The sequence below is a fragment of the Brassica oleracea genome, chromosome C8 (genome assembly GCF_000695525.1).
Source record: "Brassica oleracea var. oleracea cultivar TO1000 chromosome C8, BOL, whole genome shotgun sequence".
In the NCBI taxonomy this organism is placed as follows: Eukaryota; Viridiplantae; Streptophyta; class Magnoliopsida; order Brassicales; family Brassicaceae; genus Brassica; species Brassica oleracea.
Genome location: NC_027755.1, coordinates 38,166,636 through 38,186,880, shown reverse-complemented (window position 1 = coordinate 38,186,880; position 20,245 = coordinate 38,166,636). Strand labels below are relative to the sequence as shown.

The following is a 20,245-nucleotide window of genomic DNA, read 5'->3' as shown; positions in this document are numbered from 1 at the left end:
GTACAGTTTAGAACCTGAGGTGATGTTCTTGAAGTCAAATGAGGGTTTGAGATGATCCGTTTGTTCTAAGTCTTTAACTAAACTTTTAACATTATCAAATGGGAAAGAAAACAGCAGTGCATCCCAAAAGGTGGTGATGACATGATTGTTTGGAATAAAGTTTGTGAGACTCGCCGAGAAGAGATGAAATAGAATAATAGACCAAGCATGGTCACTTACAGGGGATAAAGGTCTTCCAAAGCACATGCATTTTTGGTCACGCCCATAATCAATGGTTCTCTTGAGAGGAGAAACAAAAAAAATCTCAAACTCCATAGCCAGTTGCTACATCAGAGCTAGAAATGCAGTAAGTTGAGTTTTTTACTGGGTCTTGAATAGTTTCCCTGTGACACAACAAAAAAGAGGAAAAGAAAAGACAGAACCGTAACTGTCACGCATGTCAACATACTCTATGCTTAGTTAAGTATATGTTTCTCTCGTCTCAAATGCTTCCGAACGAATTCTTCAAGAATCATCATTAGAATCAGAGGAACTTTTATCAGTTTGAATAAAACCAGAACTTTATGACAGTTTTATCTGAATTTACAACAATTATAGCTCTAATTACATAACAGACCGAAAAATATTTTGAAGTACTCGCACTTTTTTTTTTTTTTTTTTTTTTTTTTTTTTAAGTACTCGCACTTTCATTCATACTTAGCTAGCCCAGAAATCGAACTAGAGAGGAGAGTGACTTACGGTGCTACGGCGATGTAGAAGCCGAAGGCGACTAAACAAACGGCAACAACGAGGGAGAAAACTAGAGTGGAGCCGAGCCTTTCCATTTTCCGAACGAGAAGATGATTTTCTTTTATGGAGGGATACGTACAAATTAGCGCGTGTCTATCACTTTACATGTAGATTTGTGAGTGAACTTTTCACGCGAATTGGGAGGTGCCTGGAAAAAAACTTCTTTTCTTTTTGCATTTCGTGTTCGGTCTTTATTTTTTAAAAGATTATTGAGTGAACTTTTCACGCTGAGTTAAAAAATTTCGCTTTACCCCATATAGAGGTTATCTTATAAAGTGATGGACGTAAGAGCAGGATTAATGGGGCTTACTAGAAAGAGTCTTTAGCAAAAAATTAATATAATAATGGATGAGACCTACATAAAAACTAATAACTGTGTTTCTGGTGCTTAATTAAGCATCGGTGTTAGCACTGTTTCGCGGATCCCGCTGATACGTGGCGGCCCGCGATTGGTTCGTTTTTAATTTTTTTTTTTAAATCAGACAAAAACCAAAAAAAAAAAAAAGAATTAAACACTTTATTTGGGGTGTTAGGGTTAATGGTGCTCTAATGGGCTTATCAATCTCAAAATTTACGCTTTGTAAGCCCGATAAACTAGAATAAATACTTGCAAATTAAACTGTTATCAGTCTATCAAACCATATTACAAAATTTTGTCCTCACTTGTATGATTTAATTTACATGTCCTGGGATAATCGGTTTTTAGTTGTTTGTTTTTCCTCACTAGACACCAAACACTGGGGGGAGGGAATCTGACATTTGAAATAATTTGATTTTTAATGAGTTTGTAGATGATTGCAGGAGAATTAGAGAATTTAGTGTGATTTTTGTTAAAACACTCTAGAATCTCATCTAAAACAGTGAGATTTGGATTTTTATTTTTATAACTAAGGAACTCTCCTCAAACACTCTAGAATCAATTAAAGTACTCTAAAATCTTCAATTTAAATTTTGTTCAATAACAGTAGATTTCAGAGTGTTTTATGAAATGACAAATTCAATAACACTGGATTTTAAAGTGTTTTTTAAAATCCATGTTTGAATAACAGTGAATTTATCATTTTAATATAAATCACTTGAAACTCTCAGTTGAATACACCCCCTAATTCAAAATAAAGTAAGAGAGATTTCCGGCAAAAACAAGTTTGACGAATCTTTTAGCTTGATGACACAATAAAAGCAAAAACAAAATAAATCAAATAGAATTAGTTTTTTTTTCCTAAGTTGCAAGCAAACAATTGGAATAGACCCCAAACAAGAAAACAATGAATTGTCCTCATGTTTGTCTGGTCTATAAGACTGTAACCATTGCCCATATCACAATCTATTACGAAGGGAAGTATATATAGAGGTTAAAACAGCAAGAGCTGTGTCGTGGACTTGTAGGTTTGTCAGGTTCTTGAGTTTTGGTTCGTCAAGATCACTTTAGAGTGCCCGTAGGAGCGAAGCTGGGGCGGTGAAGAGGGGTGGATATGGGTTTATTTATTTAGCTAAAACATTTCAGTAAAAAAAATCACATAATAGTATGCCTTCAATTATCTTTGATACTAACATTTAAACTAGCACAATATCGAAAAATACAAAACAGAAAACTCTTAGCCATATACTATTATTGTTCATTTATATCATGTAAAGTTCATATTAAAACTTACATAAACAAAACGAATAAATGACAGTACACTGTACACCACTAATCACCAAATTTTGTAACACAAAAGGACTAAATAAGAATTTAAAAGTTTACAATTCATTTGATAACTACATATGTACATAAGATACAATAGAGTAAAGATATATTCACATTTCAAAACTCTTTCCTTTTTTTACAGTGATGTTATTTTCACTAAAGACACCAAACACTGAAACACTCACAAACCATTCTCTCTCTCTCTCTCCCTTTTTACTTTACAAAAATTCCCAAATCGGACACTCAAAACCAAAAATTATATAACAGCCCCTTTAAAAACTACCCTCTTCTTTCAAGACGTTTACATATTTTCCACCAAAATATACACCCAACATGATCACATCATTAATCATTTCCTAAACCTTTTTAAATTTCTGTTTACCCTTAATTTCTCTGTTATATATTTGCATTTATCTCTCGTTTCAGCGTTTTTGGGACTCTTATGCAAGAGTCGGAACGCTGCTGCTTCTGTCCCTGTCAAGGCAGTTGAATCCAACGACTCGAACCGTAGGATTGTTCCCGAAGTTAGTACTCACCCGAACACATCCACCACCGTTCCTTGGAGACGACGGCGGTGGTGGCTTGGTTGCTCGTGGAGTGGACGGAGGAGGAGCCACCACGAGAAGCTCGTCCCGAAAGAGTAAGTCTTTTGTTAAAGGGTTAGAAACTCTAGTCGGCGGCGACCCTGTAAAGAACAGCGGCGGCGATGACGTCATCTTCGGATCTTGTTCATAACCATTACCCTGTAGATAAATATATGCACAAGATCAACCTCACATATATAACAATTAACATAAAAGCAAACTTTATATGTAAAATATGTAGCTATATCATCATTGATTATTACATTAGCGAGGATGAAATCAAATATCTTGCCTCGTGAATTCGATTCGCATAGATCCATCTGCTGACTTAATAAAGCAAAACATAAAACAAAGAGTCAATCATTTTGATTGATGACATGGAAAATATATGTCATGAAAACGTTTGCTGTTTTTTTGAATAATAAAAACGTTAGATCTTACTCATAAGAGAAAGAAAACATGTTACCTGACTTGCCATCGAAGAGATCGAGCAAGGTGATGGTTGTTGAGTACACCGACACGGCGTGGTTTAGGGCAAACAACGGTGTCTCTCCTCATCTCGGAGTTTTGCTGGAGTCCACAGCTGTTCATCATCATCTTCTTCTTCTTCTTAGTTGCTGCTCTAAGGAACCTATCAAATTAACAAGCGAAAGAATATAACTTCAAGAGAGAGAGATCGATGAGGAGAAAAAGATATTTATATGATAATGGAAGAGAAGAGGTGGTCAAACGGTAACGTGTTTCTTATGGAGATCTGGTCTCAATACCCTATAATTTAATTAATTAATCAGGAACCTTATTCATTATTGAATTATTTAATTAAGATATTTAGCCACTTGACAAATCCACGATAATATTTCCTGAGTAAATTTATTAATTAGTAATTTATGAATTTAAAAATATATAGTGATCCTGTCAAGATCATAGTGGAGACATGGTTTTTCTTTTCTTTATTTAAAAAAATTAGCCATGGGAAAAAAGTCTAACTCCAACAGTGAGAAATTCATCTGCTTGATTTTGATATTAGAATAAAAACATCTGGAGAAGAACATAAACGATGATCTAGCTAGATGAAAATGGAATATACGTGAAGAATCCGGAAAATATTAGTTTGAGATCCATATCTATTACAGGATCTTCAGCAGAGACACACAGATTCAGATCAGTTTTAACTCACACTAGATCAGAAAACATCAGATGTGTCCGAGAGAGATTACCTGAAACTAATCGTCTTTGGAGAAGTAGCTTTAAGATAGATCTAAAGAAAAATCTAATGGCTCTTAGGTTAATAGCAAAGGCAGGGAGAAAAGAGATAACCTGCACACAACAACGCAATGGAATCCTTATTTATTTATTTATTTTATTTTTTTCATTTATTTCTATATTTATTTCTCTTTTTGCGTAGTAAAACGCTTATCAGTTATTCAATTTTTAATTAATATATTTCATAACTTTTTTGAAATTTTTTAAATATCTGTGTTGTATAGAGCTTCTTTCTTCAGTTGCATTTGTTCTGTTTCGCCTTTTTGGGTACAGCCGGTGCCTAACCCCTCTCCTCGTAAATATCTATCAAATTAATGTCACCGACGATTTAACATACTTATTTCATATTGACATCTGATTTCTTAACACTCTTATTAGCTAATCACAAAATATTGTCTTTTAATATTATTTTAGAATTTCTGATAGAGGACATGTTTTGAAAATAGTGAAAGTGTGGGAGAGAGAAAGAAAGGTTAAAGAGAGAAAAACAGATCTGGTTTTGGATCCGGCGTACGGCCGGCGCGTGAGCGTCCGTGCCGTCGCCGGAGTCCATTTTCTTTGGTTAGAAACGCTCCCCGACTTCTTCTCCACCTATTCTCTCGGTTCGTTTTGTCGGAGCTCTGACACATGCGGTGGCGCGGTGGCTGGAGTAACGACGCGATTGGGTGAAGGGTGAGGTGGGGTGATGTCGGTTTGTCAGTTTAAGGTTTTCCGGGACGTGGAGGCTTCTACAGATCCATCGACGCCGGTCTAGTTTCCGGGAGGCGGAGGCTTCGATAGCTCTGCTTTCGCCGGCTTCAGCTTCCGGGGTGTGAAGGCGTTCTGTGCCTTGCGCCGCCGGCGTTTAGTCCCCTAGGTTTGTTAGGGTTTGTTTTTATCTTTGGTTCTTGCGGTTTCGGTTTGGTCTTGTTGGAGGAGTTCTCGTCCGAAGACGATCGAAGGTATCCGATGTTGAAGGGTTGGTTGTGCCGACGAAGCTTTCTTCCCAGTTCCGGTGACGAAAGGAGGCGGATGAGATCTCGGTTTACCGATTGACTCTCTCCACTATTGGGAACTCGAGGTTGGAGGCGTTTGCGGCGAAGTGGTTGTGAAGCCAGTGAGTGTCGATTTTCTCCGATGGATCGTTGGGTTGATCACCGGTGATGGCTGGAAGCGGGGGGACGCCGTGAGCGAACGGAGGGCCGCTTTTAGTTTTTTTCTACGGTTTCGGTTGGTGGGCTTTGGGCTTTTTTGTACTGTTGGGCTCGGCCCTTTAAATAATAAAATCATCTATTGACGGAAAAAAAAGACATGTTTTGAAAATAGTTAGAGCTAGTTTTTTCACTTTACAGAAAGTTTTTTTGTTTGAAAAGTAATTTAGATCATCTACGAAAGACACTCTATAACTTCAAATATGAAATTTTTTTATTTCCAAAAAGAAACTTCAAAACATCAAATAGTGAAATTTTATATTTGAAGTTTCACTATTCAAAACTTCAAATTTGAAGTTTCATATTTTTCTTTGCATTTTGGTCGACACTACAATCACACATCACATTTATGATTCATAAATATTTTCTCGTTTATTATTTAATCTTTAAAAAATTATATCTCATAAATACTTTAATTTTTTTTCAGATTTTAAATTTTACACATAAAATTAAATAAAATTTTAAAATAAGATTTAAAATATGTTAAATTAGATTTAGACAACAATAATATACAAAAAAAACTTAACAAAAAAAATTAAAAATACATGAAATTACATAAATTTAAGTATTACAACAACACTAATAGTCAAGTAAGTTTGATCCGGAACCTTCAAAATTTTCGAATATATTTTCCAAATTTTTTTTGTATAATTGAAGATGGTTGTTGTTGTTTTTGATATCTTTTTCATACAATTATTTCTTATTCATATTAAATATATTCACGAGTATTAATATTATCGAAACAAAATTAGTTTTAAGCAATATTTTATGTTTCTATTTTACTTTCTTGTTTCGATCTAATGTATTTACAAGTATCAATATCATCCGATTTCAACAACTTTTAGCTCGTAATCTACAAAGTAAAAATGAGGAGAGCCATTTACTTCAAAATGCACTAATAGATCATATATGCATTACGAAAATAATTTTATGGAATAGTATGGTATTTTGTTTGAAGTTTAATATTAATTAAGTTATTTTTATTTTTATTTTTTAATTTTAATAGAATATTTTATTAATTAGTATTGTTGTAATATGTTTATATATGTGCTAGTTATTTACAAAAGTTTTCTGAATTCAAATTAGTTATGATAAATATAAAGATCATATTATAAAATATAAATAGTTTTGAAGTTAAGTTTGAAGTTTTGCTTTTGGAGAAGATCACCTTTAAACTTCAAATATAGAGTTTTGGAAATTTCAAAATAAAGTTTCTTTATCGAGATGCTCTTACACAATGTTTTAGACTATTTTGATATTTTGTTTTATACTATTTTGATATTTTGAAAGTTATAGATTCAAAGTTTCCTACAAATGTACTTAACCATATAGACTACGGATTTTTATTTTACATACATAGCTAAAAACACTCAAACTCTTGCTCAAATCCTAAATTGCGTCATGTTGAATTTTGTTTTTTCATCGATCTTTTCTTTCTAATCTACTGATAGCTTTTTTTATAAACATTTTGCTACATGCTGGGTAAAAGTGATAAGACAAGTAAAAGAAGTCAATATCATTTTCAAAATAGATTAAATCAATTCTGGATTTGTTGGAAGTTCTTATTTTGTGTGGTGGTGGTGGTAATTTAGAGAAGGAGAATAATGTGCACAAAAAAAAGAAAAGGAGAATAATAAAAACTCGCCGTAAAGCACACGTACAAAATCTTTCAGAAATTTGAGAAGTGCCACTAGAGAAAAAATGATGATCATTAGAAGACAACAAATGGAGCTGGAGAAATTCAGTGGTGTGGAGAAATGAAAAAGACTCATATCTCACCTACTAATCTGATCAGTGATGAGTTTGGTCTTTCTTATTTTTTTATCTATGTATTTATTTTGTTTACTTTTGATCTATATATACTTTATCACTTTTAATTTTCTTCTACGCTTAACCAAATTTGTCTGATTTTTTTGGAAACAAAATGTCAAAACATGTATACCATTGAAAATGAAGAAATGTAAAAGTTACAGAGAAAGATAACAAAAGCGTCCATAGGAGAAAAAAAGAAGAGATAAACACGACAAAAGACGCTAATGGAGTTTATCTACAAAATAAAGTTGATATGTTAATAGTACTTATAGAAAACACATGTTTTTCTTCAATTTGTGTTTCATATGTAATAAATTTTTATTTGGTTTTGAAAGAAGATCAATATTTTACGTTCAGGATTTATATTAGGGATCTTTATATTATGCAATTGTAAGTTATAAATATCAATTTTAAAAAAAAAATTAAAATGAAAATTAACATTGTTAAATTTATATTTACTATATTTAGTGTATATATACATACAAATAAATAGTAGCCGTGCGTAGCACGGAAGATATACTGGTAACAATTAAAGTCGAGACTAGAGACTCGAGACTAGAGACTCTCTATAAACACCTAAAATCCCTAGACCTGGAAAACAAAAATATCTTCATCGCCTCTCGAAAAACCTAGCGCAGCAGTCGCCATGGACGAATCCGCCAAGAAAGTAATTCTTCTTCGATCCTTATCGCTTTCTGAATTATAGTTTCTTCTTCTCTGATTAGATCTTTTGTAACGTAGGGTCTGGAATTGAACGGTAGTGATGCAGAGATTCGAAAAAGCAGGTTCGTTTCTTTTTGAGATTTGTATCTGTAATTAGATAGATAGATCATGTGTCATGGTAATTAATGAATATCTTTGCAACAGCATTAGGAGAATTTCCGTTGAAGGATACGACACCTCCCTTCGTCTGGAGGATGTCGATGAGGCTTTGAGAGAACATTTTGCTTCATGTGGAAAAATAATTCATGTTTCTATTCCCAGAAACAGTGACTGGACGATTCTCTGCCAGTTTGTGGCTTCCCCCTTTCCCTCAAATTAACTGCTGCTTAACTATATACTTAACTTGTTTGCTTTTGTTTTACAGATACGCCTTCGTTTATTTTAATGATGAAGATGAAGAAAAGGCGTTGAGGCTTGATGGAAGTGACATGGGAGGACGGATTTTGCAAATCAAGTCTTACCCGTTTCACGCAACTTACCTTAATCATGTCTTGGACCCGATGAAAGAAGGACTCCTTAAGTACCAACACACGTAAATTTTTTTTCTTTCTCTTTTTGGTTACTTATTTATTATTGGAGAATTGTGTCTGTCTTGTTGATAAAATGATCTCCTACAATGTTTATTAGGGCCAAGGTTACGGGATATGACAATTCCCTTTCTCTCGATGCTGTCCAGAAGGAGATAGAAGAATATTTCTCTGCATGTGGTTCTTTTGTTTACCCCCACAAAACCTCTGCTCGTACTACCAAAATGTTTGCGTCTTCTTCTTCCCAGTTTTCTTGTTAATATATTTTTAATTTATCCATTTGCTAACTAGAGAATTGTTTTTGAGTTTTTACAGCAAACTTATATTTATCTCAATGGTCAAGAGGCTGTAGACAAGGCTCTGGAACGTAGTGGAGGCTTGAATCTTGTAGTTACTAAGGTTGAGCCAATTCCAAAAACCCCAGAGAAGTCTGGCTACATTCCCCCACGTACGTAAATTTGATTCTTATTCTGTTTTTTTTTAACCAAGTAAAACCTTTCATTAATTTGTCTGTCTTTTTGTTTTAGGTATCTACGCTCGCTTCAAGGAGCAGATAGATGATCCTAAACTATATTTCATTATTGATCCTAAGAGTGAGACTTCGGAGGGAAATCAGAAGAAGAAGAAAAAGACTAAGACCAGGGAGGGAAATCAGAAGAAGAGGAGTGAGACTACGGAGGGAAATCAGAAGAAGAAGGGCAAGACCAAGGAGGGAAATCAGAAGAAGAAGGAGGGAAATCAGAAGGGAGTAGAAATCTCTTTCTGAGGAGAAGACATATGCTTTTTGTGATATAACTTGTGTGCAATGCGACCCTTCTTTTCTTGTCTGGATACTTAAATGTTTTATGCTTGTATTTGTGTTGGATCTTTAACAACCTAAGACGGATCAGATTTAAAACCCCCCGCCGAGCAGAGACTAAGTCCAAGTAACAACCTTTTTATCAACCACCTCAAAGAACACTTTATTAGCCGATAAATAAGCTACAACTTGAGATCATATGATTGATCTGATCTCTAGTTTTGTAACGTATTAATGTTTCATTATTGTTCACGCAAACTATATGTTAGTATCCTGAGTATAAATAATGTGTATATTTGCAGTTTCTTTTTGTCACTGAAGTAAATGAGTACATACCTTGAAAAAGAACAACTTATCACTTACTTTAGGAGTGTTCCATACTTAAAGATTCCAGATTAATTTAATGCAGTCCACGGATGAACTTTTTTTTTTCAAATATTCAAATAAAGTTCATGAGCTCTTTTTTTTTCAAATATTCAAATAAATGTTTTTCTTTTCTTTTTAAAACAATATAAATACAAAATAAAATATATTCAATAAAAATTTTAAATTGGAATTATTAAAAATACTAAAATATATCTATTATATTTTAATTAATATTATAAATTTTAAAATAAAAATATGTTCTATAATTTTTTTAAATTTAAAACTATAACTTTCTAAATATAATTTTTGTATTAATTATAATATTATGATTTTGATATTTTTATAATTATATAAAATATAAATATTGTTAATTTATTATTTAACTGTTGCTGTATTTGGTAGTTAACCAATCATAAGTATTCCGCAAACGCATCAATTTCTAACCGCAGAACCAGTCGTACAAATCTCTTAAAACCGCATCCGCAACCGCAGCTGGTTTGAACCAGTCTTGCCCTTAAAACCGCTAGAAACCGCATCCGCAACTGCAGCTGGTTTGAACCAGTCTTGCCCTTAATTGACCCGAAATCTAACTTATGGAAGAACAAAACATGATGCGGAAAAAATCATTTTGATCTATATTTTTACTGCAATTTGATGTTTCAATTGACGAAGACTAAATGGAGTCATTTTGTCTTTAACGAATGGTTTTTGATAAGTATAAAAATATCATTAATAATTAAGTCGTACATATACAAAGAGTTTGCCTTCTGCCTTTGGATGGTTGTTTTGTAATACTTAGATGTAATCAATTAAGGTTTGGAAACCAAAAATGTTTTCAAATGTTTTCACCTAATATTAGATGTACACTTGGTTATCAATTATGAAAATATAATCAATTACTAATCTACTACTGAGTCTGAGGGTTTAGAGACAAGCAAATCAAAAGATAGAAGAGAGCACTGAGAAAGAGTATGAATGGAGTCGGAAGCACGAATGCTATTTGTGTGTGCTCTGGTCGTGTTTTAGCTTTGGGTTGGGAGCTCTGTTTTGCTCCTCTTTCTCTACCCTTTATAGCTTTTTCCTTTATTCTCTTTTGAGTTTCGAATTGTGCTTGACGCGTGCTCCTACTTCTGTGTTGGGAAGTACGTTGTCCAAGCTCTTTGGATTCTTTTTTTTTTTTTTGGAACATTCTCTTTGGATTCTTTATGCTATAAAACCAGCGTTAAAAAAAGAAAGAATATGAAAGTAGATTGTGTTCACAAGTTCTTCAAATCTTCTCTCGGTGGCCACATAAATCAGCACCGTCAAGGTATATAATATGAGTTTGCATATATAAACTTGAACTTTGTTGTTGTATATTGATTTCGGTTCGGTGATTTTAGAGAGAGAATTAGGATCGCCTATCAAGTATCAATCATGAGTCATGACTCTAGGATAAACATGAAAGTGTGGTAGTCAAGAACTTGGTGTCTTCACTGCGAATAAATGGCACGGCAATCCATAGCCACACACATCAAGGTATTCACGGTCTTCTGTATATTCTAATCTAAACAGAACAGGGCAAAAAGCAGCTTCCTAAGAAGTAAAAGAGTTTTTTCTGGAGCTTACAATTTTATCTATCTCAACTCTTAGTAATTCTTATTGGATCAAGGATTTGAGAGGCTTTCACTTTTTTTTTTTTTTTTCAAATCTCCTCTTATTATATCTAAGCATATACAAATTCCATATGAAATTCAAGCTTATTAGATTAGTCATTTGTATAAATTCTCTCAAATTCCAACTTATTGAAAAATATGGATTTTGTCAATAAAATCTAACAAATAGGATTTGGATGATATTTTATAGTGAAAAAAACAATGATCGAAATACCACCCTTCTATGATGGTATTTGAAACTTTTTTAAAAAATATTTTTTTACTTCACATTAAAAAAAATAAAACAAAATGTTTGAAATAAATAAAATAAAAAAATTTATTTGAAAATCGATTTTTAAATTTTTTTTATATATTTATAGTTTCATAAAACATCAAGATTATCAAATTATAGTAATTAAAAATAATAATATTTAAAAATTTTAAAAAAATTTCAAACACTCTGAAATTTCTTCAAAACCCCATAAAATTTGCAACAAAACTTTTGTTAAATATTTACTCAAATCTTGGATTTTTTTTGGATTTAACCAAATCTTAAATCCTCACGAATGTTTGATTCAATAAGACCCCTTAGTTTTTAGCCTTGTTCAAAACTACGCTCGGCGTAACGCGTGCGGTCGGATGACGTCTAGCACCGAATCAATAAATCGGAGATTATACAGGGATTAATCAGAGATTTATTTTAGGGCATTTTTATATTATTTTGAATATATTTAATATATTGCTACAGATTACAAGAGATTCATGGTGGTGTGGTGGTTTAGTGTTGATTATTGACACCTCCCAACTCAGGTTCGAGGCGAATTCGGTGCGAATTAAATGTATTTTCGAGTTTTCATTTAAAGAAGGGCAAATTCGTCATTTACCAGTCATCTTCTTCCTATAGGGTTTAGTGGTTTAGTGTTGTTTATTAACACCTCCCAGCTCAGGTTCGAGGCGAATTCGGTGCAAATTAAATGTATTTTCGAGTTTTCATTTAAGGAGGGGCAAATTCGTCATTTACCAGCCATCTTCTTCCTATAGGGTTTATTTCTCTGCAATTTTAATCACGATGGCGGCTGATTTTTTTTTCGATTTTCCATCATCTCCTTGTTTTTTCTTGCTGTTTTAGCACCTATGTTATATATCTTACGTAGAACATTTGGTTTCTGGGTTAAAAAGAACAAAAACTTGAGATTTCTCCTACCATCCGATTTTTTTCACCCAATTAGATTGAAATCCACGGTCCACAACCGTTTAACGTTTATCCGCCACGTTCTCGGACCAAGCCGCCGCGTTTTAGAACAAGGGTTTTTAGCAATGTTCTAAAAATCACTAGGCGCTTTATAAAGGACTAGCGACTAAGCGGATTATTCGGGGCCTAGGCGAGGAGCTCGAACTCGTGATGGCGGACACCTCAGCCGAGGTTCCTTTACCATCAGACCACGAGGCCCGGTTCTTACTCTTCTTCTTTTTCTGATGTCCCTCAGTAACTGAAACAAACAAACAAACAGAAGAATAAATGAAAGGTTTTACTTAGTTAAAAAAAAAAAATAAAGAATCAAATTTACGTACCTGGGTTATTGTAGCCACACTTGCCAGTTTTTTGGAAGTTGGAAAACCCCGAGTAACGACAAAAGAGGAATTACAGAGGTTGATAGAGCAGATGGACTATGTTTGAGATTGGATTTTGACCCACTATAGGAATGGCTGTGAACAAATTACTGGAATGTAGATTTTGATCTGTCTTGAGTTGCTAAACATCCACACAAAAACGACATAACACATTAAATATCCAGACAAAAGAAAAGAAGGGTTGCATTGCACACAAGTTAATATCATAAAAAGCATGTCGTCTTCTCCTCAGAAAGAGATTTCTACTCCCTTCATCTTCTGATTTCCCTCCCTAGTCTCACTCTTCTTCTTCATCTGGTATGCCTCCCTGGTCTTGCTCTTCTTCTCCTTCTTCTTATTCTTCTTCTTCTGATTTCTCTCCGTAGTCTTGCTCTTTTTCTTCTGCTGATTTCCCGCCGTAGTCTCAGTCTTCTTCTGATTTTCTATCTGCTTCCTAGCCATGATAGTAAAGTTATCTGAAACAAACAAACAGACGAATAAAGGAAAGGTTTTATTCCGTTGAAAAAAAACAAAAAAAGAATAAAAGAATCAAATTTACGTACGTGGGTGAATGTAGCCAGTCTTGGGTGTTATCTTTGGAAGTGGAACAACCTCAGTAACTACAAAATTCAAACCTCCTACAGAAGGTCCACTACTTTCCAGCGCCTTTTCTACACCCTCTTGTCCACGGACATAAACGTCGGCTAGGCTGTAAAAAAAACTCAAAACAAGCTTCTTTAGCTAGCAAAAAAAAAAAAAATATTAACAAGCAAACTGGTGGGAGGAAGAAGAAACAAACGTTTTGATAGCACCAGATTCGGTTACGTCTCGGTAAACAAGAGAGCCGATTGCAGAGAAATATTTCTCTAGCTCCGTCTTGATAACATCGATACGAAGGGAAATGTCATCACACGTAACCAGTATCCTAAGAGAGTCATATTATCAACACAACCAGGCACAATTTTCTAATAATAAATAAATAGACAAAAAATGAAAAGAGCAATTTACGTGTGTTGTATCCTATAGGCTTTGTCTTCTTTCATCGGGTCAAAGAAATTCTCAAGGTGATTTTGGTGAAACGCGTAAGACTGAATTTTTAGAATCCGTCCTCCCATGTCACTTCCATCAAGGCTCAGCGCCTTTTCTTCATCTTCTTCATTAACATAAATTAAGGCATATCTGTAAACACACAAGAAAACAAGTAGATTTTATAGTTAAGCAGCAGTTAATTTGAGCGATCAAGCTGGAGGAAGATGCCACAAACCTGCAGAGGGTACCACTACTCTCGTCTATGGGAACATGCACATGTATTATGTTTCCACATGAAGCGAAATGTTCTCTCAAAGCACCATCGACATCTTCCCTACGAAGAGAGGTGTCGTATCCCTCGACCGCAATCCTGCTAATGCTATATATTGGAAAGGATATTAATTAATTAATTACCGTGAGACATGAACACATGATCTATCTAATTACAGAGACAAATCTCAGAAAGAAACGAACCTGCTTTCTCGAATCTCTGCATCACTATCCTTCGATTCCAGAACCTACAGACCCTAAGGTACAAAAGATCTAATAAGTAAATTCTACTAAGAAGAAACCATTACTTGTGAAAGCGATAAGGATCGAAGAAGAATGACTTTGATGGCGGATTCCTGCATGGTTAGGTTTTGGAGTTGCAATAAGATTTTCTTCTGGTTCTAGGGTTTAGGTCTTCATGGAATCTTTTATTAGTTATCTGGTTTGGGGCCGTAAATTTCCTTCTCGTTGGGTTGTGTCTTTAGTTTAGGCCTAGTTTAGGCCTGTTCACTCATGTAACAATCAAGTGTTTGTTAGTTGAGTAATATAGGGTTTCCCCAAAATAACTCTCAATATTTTTTTTTGTTTGCAAATTAATCCACGAAATAAAAAAATTTATGGGTCAATCATCTAAGATTCAATCAAACCGAAATATAAACAACCATGTGTTTCGTTATGTTCACAAAGTTACTCTGTATAGTGTGGCTACACTGTCCCGTGTACGTAAATTTGATTCTTGATTCTTGATTCTTTTTTGACAAAGTAAAATTAAACTTTGAATTGTTACAAAAAAAAAAAAACTTTGAATTTAATTCGTATGTTTTTTTTTTGTTTTAGGTTTTATCTTGGATCGCTTGGCAGAGGAGAAGCGCTTGGCTAAGAAGCAGAACACTGTCAAGTAAAAATCTCTTCTCTTTGGAGAAGACATATGCTCTTTAATTTGTGGTATTAACTTATGATGCAACGTAACCTTTTTTCTTTTCTAGCTCAGTAATCATTAATATGGAATATAGATTTGTGCAATTCTCGTAAATAAACAATTTTCAAGTTTTTGTCATAAAAATAGATCATAAGAAAGAAAATGACTAAAATATTTCATTTAATAGGTAAAATGACATTAATACCCTAAATATATAAAAAAAATAAAAAATAAAATAATTTTTTTTTTATATAGTTTTAGATTATATGTTTTCAAATTCGAAATTCTTTTATAATTTTTTTCTTTATTTTTTTTCAAATTTCCTTTTTGTAATTCGAAAATACTTTTTGGAACTATTTTTAAAATTTTTATTTTTAAATTTTTAATATTTATTTTCTATTTTATAAAATTTTAAACCTCAAACCCAAATCTCCCCTCTTTAAATTAGTTAACCCTAAAGGTATAAATGTATAATTATCTATTTAATGAAACATTTTGATCATTTTGATTCTTAGAATCTATTTTTGTGATAGAAACTTTTTTTAGTGCTATCCTATGATATTTCCTTATAGATTTTGATCTCAGGCATTGAGTTACTAAACTTGCTTTTCACTTTAGCCAACCAAGTTGCCATAGTGATATTATTGAGTTTATCATAAACATCCACAAACACACAAAAATTAACATAACATTTAACATCCAGACCAAAGAAAAGAAGAAGGTTGCATTGCATCACAAATTAATAGCACAAAATAGCATGATCTTCTCCTCATCTCTCTACTCTGTAGTCTTACTCTTCTTCTTCCGCTGCTTCTTCTTCTTCCTCTGCTCCTCAGCCAAGCGAGCCAAGTGAGCCATGCTACCTAAAACAGACAAACAGACGAATGAATGAAAGGCGTTTTAAGTTGTTAAAATAGAATCAAGAACCGAATTAACGTACGTGCGGGAGAGAAGCCACATATGATCGGTTTGTGTGGCAAAATCCGGGTAACTACAATGTTCAATCCTCCCACAGAACGTCCACTAAGTTCCAGCGCCTTCTCTACAGCGTCTTCTCCAATGACATAAACGAAAGCTTGGCTGTAAATAATCATACAAGCCACAAACCTATTGAGACCATCACCGGTCTTGTAAGCAAAAGAACCAGCTTGTGGGAAACCGGATGGAAAGAAATGTTCACACAGCTTGCTCTCGATATCATCCAGAGGAAGGGTTGGGTCATGTCCGGTAAAACTCAATCCAATATTGCAGGAGATAATATTATCAACATGACAAGAACAACACACATACAAATAAATTTACTTCTGGAAAAAAAAAAAAATTTACGTGCGTTGAAGCCACCATTCTGGTCTTCTTTCATAGGATTAACTACAGTGCCACTATATTGTGCACTCACGTTAGCAGTTAGCCTGTCATGTATTAGTTCTCGAGATATCTTTAAGACATTTTACCTGTTTCTTTGGTGTAAATTTCTTGTATTTCACAACTTGAGAAGAGAAATGATAGTTTTGGAGAAAACGGTTAACTGAAATTATCACGTCGCGTCTTTTTAATCAGAAATAATAGAGAAGCGTACCATACTAACATAAGTATGTAATCGTTCATTCAGTTGATTCATACTTATGTTAGCATTGTTTTAAAATAATTTTACAGATGAATTTATTGTTTGATTGTATATGAGAAGAGAGAACTCTTCGTTGTGCAAACACATGGCATTGAGAACATTTAGAGTAACTCATTATATCAAAGGCCAAACAAAAGGCTTTCAGTAAAAAAACACACGGTCTACAAACTTACCACCATCATGGCCAGATAAAACTTTATTCGAAAAAGGGACAAATTATAAGACATCATTACATCATTTGAGATCGAGGTCATCTTTTCTCTTACGGCGATTTAGGCTTTGGACATGTGGATGATCAAGTCGACCACACGGGTACTGTAACCCCATTCGTTGTCGTACCACGACACAAGTTTCACGAAGTTGTCACTCAATGCAATTCCAGCCTTTGCGTCAAAAATGCTCGACCTGCTGTCACCAACGAAGTCAGTTGAGACAACATCATCCTCTGTGTAACCAAGGATTCCTTTTAGCTTTCCCTCAGATTCCTCCCTGTATTGGTAACAATCCAATCAGTTAAAGAGTTAATCTTACAAAAGAGTGAACTGGAACCGAAGAAAGGTTACTTGATAGCCTTCTTGATATCGTCGTAGGTTGCGGCTTTCTCGAGTCTAACCGTGAGGTCAACAACTGAGACATCAACGGTGGGAACACGGAAGGACATTCCTGTCAACTTTCCGTTGAGCTGTGGAAGCACTTTTCCGACAGCTTTGGCAGCTCCGGTACTGCTGGGAATGATGTTGAAGGAAGCGGCTCTTCCACCTCTCCAGTCCTTCATTGATGGACCGTCAACTGTCTTCTGAGTAGCTGAAATCACACAAACAAGCATACAATGAAACTATAATTTCAGTAAAAGAGGCAACAGTATTCAGGAATCAAGATAATCAAAATGAAATTTGTATATATACCAGTAATAGAGTGAACGGTAGTCATGAGTCCCTCAACAATTCCAAACTTGTCGTTGATAACCTGCATATACCGACCACAAATGTCATCAATACAAGCGAGGCACGGTTCATTTTGAAATTCAGGAGGCAGAACAAATAGAGACCTTAGCAAGGGGAGCAAGGCAGTTAGTGGTGCAACTAGCGTTGGAGACAATATTAAGGTCGGACTTGTACTCGTGCTCGTTGACACCAACAACAAACATGGGAGCGTCCTTGCTGGGGGCAGAGATAACAACCTTCTTGGCACCACCCTAAAACACCAAATCAATTCATTCAGTTAAAAGATTGTCATCGAATAAGTATACATACATGTTAAGTTGCAATATTTACTAATACTCTTGCAAGAGCTAAATGAGTAATCCTAGAATCCAACTAGCTATATGCATACTAGTACACATAATGCCATGTAACATCAAAAGAAGATGAAAAGCAGAACCTTCAAGTGAGCAGCAGCTTTGTCCTTGTCGGTGAAGACACCAGTAGACTCAACAACAAAGTCAGCTCCAGCCTCACCCCATGGGATATCCTCAGGGTTCCTTGGGATGTAAAAAAATACCACAAATTATAATTTCATAACTTAAGGAGAGACACAAAGATCAACATCGATTTATGTATGTATATTTGATGCCAAAAACAGTGACTGGCTTCTCACCGAAGAGAAGGGTCTTCTCATCCTTCAACTTGAGTTCATTGTGCTTCCACTGCCCGTGAACACTGTCGTACTTAAACATGTACGTCTGCAACAAACATACATTCAATTTTACAACGTCAAACATAATCAGCACATCAATAAAGAAACTCTGACCATGTACTCGGTGGTGATGAAGGGATCGTTAACAGCGACGAGCTCAACATCGTTCCTCTGAAGGATCACTCTCGCCACCAAACGCCCGATTCTTCCGAAACCTTCACCAAACCACCACCATCAACCTCAGATCCCCGCAGAACTAAAACTACGATTAAAAAAGATTCTTGATAGAAATAAATGCTCACCGTTGATTCCGATCCTAATCTTCTTGTCAGCTACACAAACAAACAAACAAGAGACATATCAAAACGACGAAGCTAGAGATCGAGGAAACGCAGATCAACAAGAGCGACGAAATTCACCCATTTCAGAGATTGGAGATGACGATGAGAACGAGAGAGCAAGGTCGAGCGTGAAGAATATAGTTAGTGAGTGAGAGAGTTTGGTCTGGCTTTAGGGTTATATAAAGCGATCGAGATTTTGATCGTGTGGCTGAGATTTGTTCTTTCGAAGAAGGTTACGGACGAGGTTGTTCATTACTTTTAAGATTATTTACCCTTTTTGCACTGTTTTGGCCAGCGGTTTATGGCAGGATTAAGAATTAACTGGGGAAACTAAGAGCATGTTTATTGCTAGTGTTGCTTAAGTGGTTGTTAATGAATATTTAAGTATTAAAGTAAAGATAAGAGATAATCTTAAGAAACACTTAATGATATTGGTTTATTGGTAGTTGCTTAACTTAAGTTGCTTAACAATAAAAAAATATTAAACATAATTTTTTTTTAAAATATAAAATTTATTAATTATTCCCCTTACCAGTAGTTATGTCTTCTCTAGAAGACTTAACAGACGATTTACCAATTAGTCTTCTGTTATGTTTTCTAGCGAAGACATATCAGACGACTTTTCCGGAAGTCGTCTGATAAGTCTTCTCTAGAAGACATAACAGAAGACTTACTAGACGACTTAAGCGTAAGTCGTCTGATAAGTATCTCTGACTTGTAATGTTTTATATGCAGCATATGGATGCTTTTATTAATGTACTGAGGCAACGGTACCAAGATAATCCACATCATTTCAGGAGCGAGAGACTGTGTTTCTTGATCATGTATTTTCTCGGCAGTTGTCCCACAAGTACCGGGAATTTAAGAGCGACGAGGACGACATCAACGACTTAGGAAGAAGACTCCCTGGTGGGGCGTGGAATTATCATGCAGGCATTGTACCATTATTTTGCCAATCTATGAAGGTTTGGGGGTTGGATGTGGATGATATTTATGTGCCAGTGAACTTCAGGAACGAGCATTGGATTGCTATTTGGATATTGATCCCTAAGAAGCACATAGTCGTCTGGGACATCATTATATCACATATTAGAGCTGTAGAACTCGATGAGCTCATGGAGCCTTTCGTCACAATGGTCCCTTATCTGCTTGTTGAGTGCGCTGGCTCTGACGAAGAACGTGTCCAACACACACTGGAGCCATACACATATGAGAGAGTTACCGTTTGAGTACCTCAGTCCCGAGCTGGTGACTGTGGCGTGTTCGCTCTGAAGTACATCGAATGTCATGTTCTTGGGATATCATTTCCTCCAGAGTTTTGTACCAAGAACGCGAAGGCTATAAGGGAGAAGATGGCGTTGGATATATTTAAGGAGACTCCTGAAGGCCATTCAAAAGTGAACGAAGACAATGATGAGACCCTGAGAACTTATGACGAGCAA

The 20,245-nt window shown here is 34.9% G+C and overlaps 4 protein-coding genes and 1 pseudogene across 7 annotated transcripts; 1 reads left to right on the top strand and 4 right to left on the bottom strand.

Annotated features, from left to right (window-relative positions):
* LOC106309343 overlaps nt 1–824 on the bottom strand; it is a 2,120-nt pseudogene extending 1,296 nt beyond the window's left edge.
* Nucleotides 825–2,518: 1,694 nt separating this feature from the next.
* Nucleotides 2,519–4,366, bottom strand: LOC106310357. 3 transcript variants are annotated; one of them, XM_013747585.1, is made up of 4 exons: nt 4,278–4,366; nt 3,527–3,691; nt 3,324–3,387; nt 2,519–3,219 (listed from the first exon to the last, which is right to left on the bottom strand). In XM_013747585.1, exons 2-4 carry the CDS (start codon nt 3,655–3,657, stop codon nt 2,917–2,919), a joined length of 498 nt encoding a protein of 165 aa, XP_013603039.1. In that variant the 5' UTR covers nt 3,658–3,691; nt 4,278–4,366; the 3' UTR covers nt 2,519–2,916. The 3 variants fall into 3 exon arrangements, with proteins under 3 accessions (XP_013603039.1, XP_013603040.1, XP_013603038.1); XM_013747586.1 differs by lacking the exon at nt 4,278–4,366 and having other exon boundaries at nt 3,353–3,383; nt 3,527–3,861; XM_013747584.1 differs by lacking the exon at nt 4,278–4,366 and having other exon boundaries at nt 3,527–3,853.
* Nucleotides 4,367–7,859: 3,493 nt separating this feature from the next.
* LOC106310574 (nucleolin 1-like) lies at nt 7,860–9,475 on the top strand. Of its 2 annotated transcripts, none has more exons than XR_001263815.1 (7): nt 7,860–7,992; nt 8,067–8,110; nt 8,193–8,336; nt 8,413–8,580; nt 8,676–8,801; nt 8,891–9,023; nt 9,103–9,475. XR_001263815.1 is itself a non-coding variant. In XM_013747803.1 (7 exons), exons 1-6 carry the CDS (start codon nt 7,972–7,974, stop codon nt 8,925–8,927), a joined length of 540 nt encoding a protein of 179 aa, XP_013603257.1. In that variant the 5' UTR covers nt 7,860–7,971; the 3' UTR covers nt 8,928–8,974; nt 9,103–9,475. The 2 variants fall into 2 exon arrangements, 1 of the variants encoding a protein (XP_013603257.1); XM_013747803.1 differs by having other exon boundaries at nt 8,891–8,974.
* A 3,596-nt stretch (nt 9,476–13,071) lies between these two features.
* LOC106310954 lies at nt 13,072–14,700 on the bottom strand. Its single transcript, XM_013748181.1, has 7 exons — nt 14,626–14,700; nt 14,489–14,532; nt 14,250–14,393; nt 13,994–14,164; nt 13,785–13,910; nt 13,549–13,694; nt 13,072–13,461 (listed from the first exon to the last, which is right to left on the bottom strand). Exons 1-7 carry the CDS (start codon nt 14,644–14,646, stop codon nt 13,235–13,237), a joined length of 879 nt encoding a protein of 292 aa, XP_013603635.1. The 5' UTR covers nt 14,647–14,700; the 3' UTR covers nt 13,072–13,234.
* Nucleotides 14,701–16,890: 2,190 nt separating this feature from the next.
* On the bottom strand, nt 16,891–18,963 carry LOC106307676 (glyceraldehyde-3-phosphate dehydrogenase, cytosolic-like). The gene is made up of 9 exons (XM_013744693.1): nt 18,882–18,963; nt 18,765–18,794; nt 18,577–18,677; nt 18,395–18,508; nt 18,208–18,309; nt 17,876–18,022; nt 17,733–17,793; nt 17,391–17,631; nt 16,891–17,316 (listed from the first exon to the last, which is right to left on the bottom strand). Exons 1-9 carry the CDS (start codon nt 18,883–18,885, stop codon nt 17,100–17,102), a joined length of 1,017 nt encoding a protein of 338 aa, XP_013600147.1. The 5' UTR covers nt 18,886–18,963; the 3' UTR covers nt 16,891–17,099.
* Nucleotides 18,964–20,245: the final 1,282 nt, after the last annotated feature.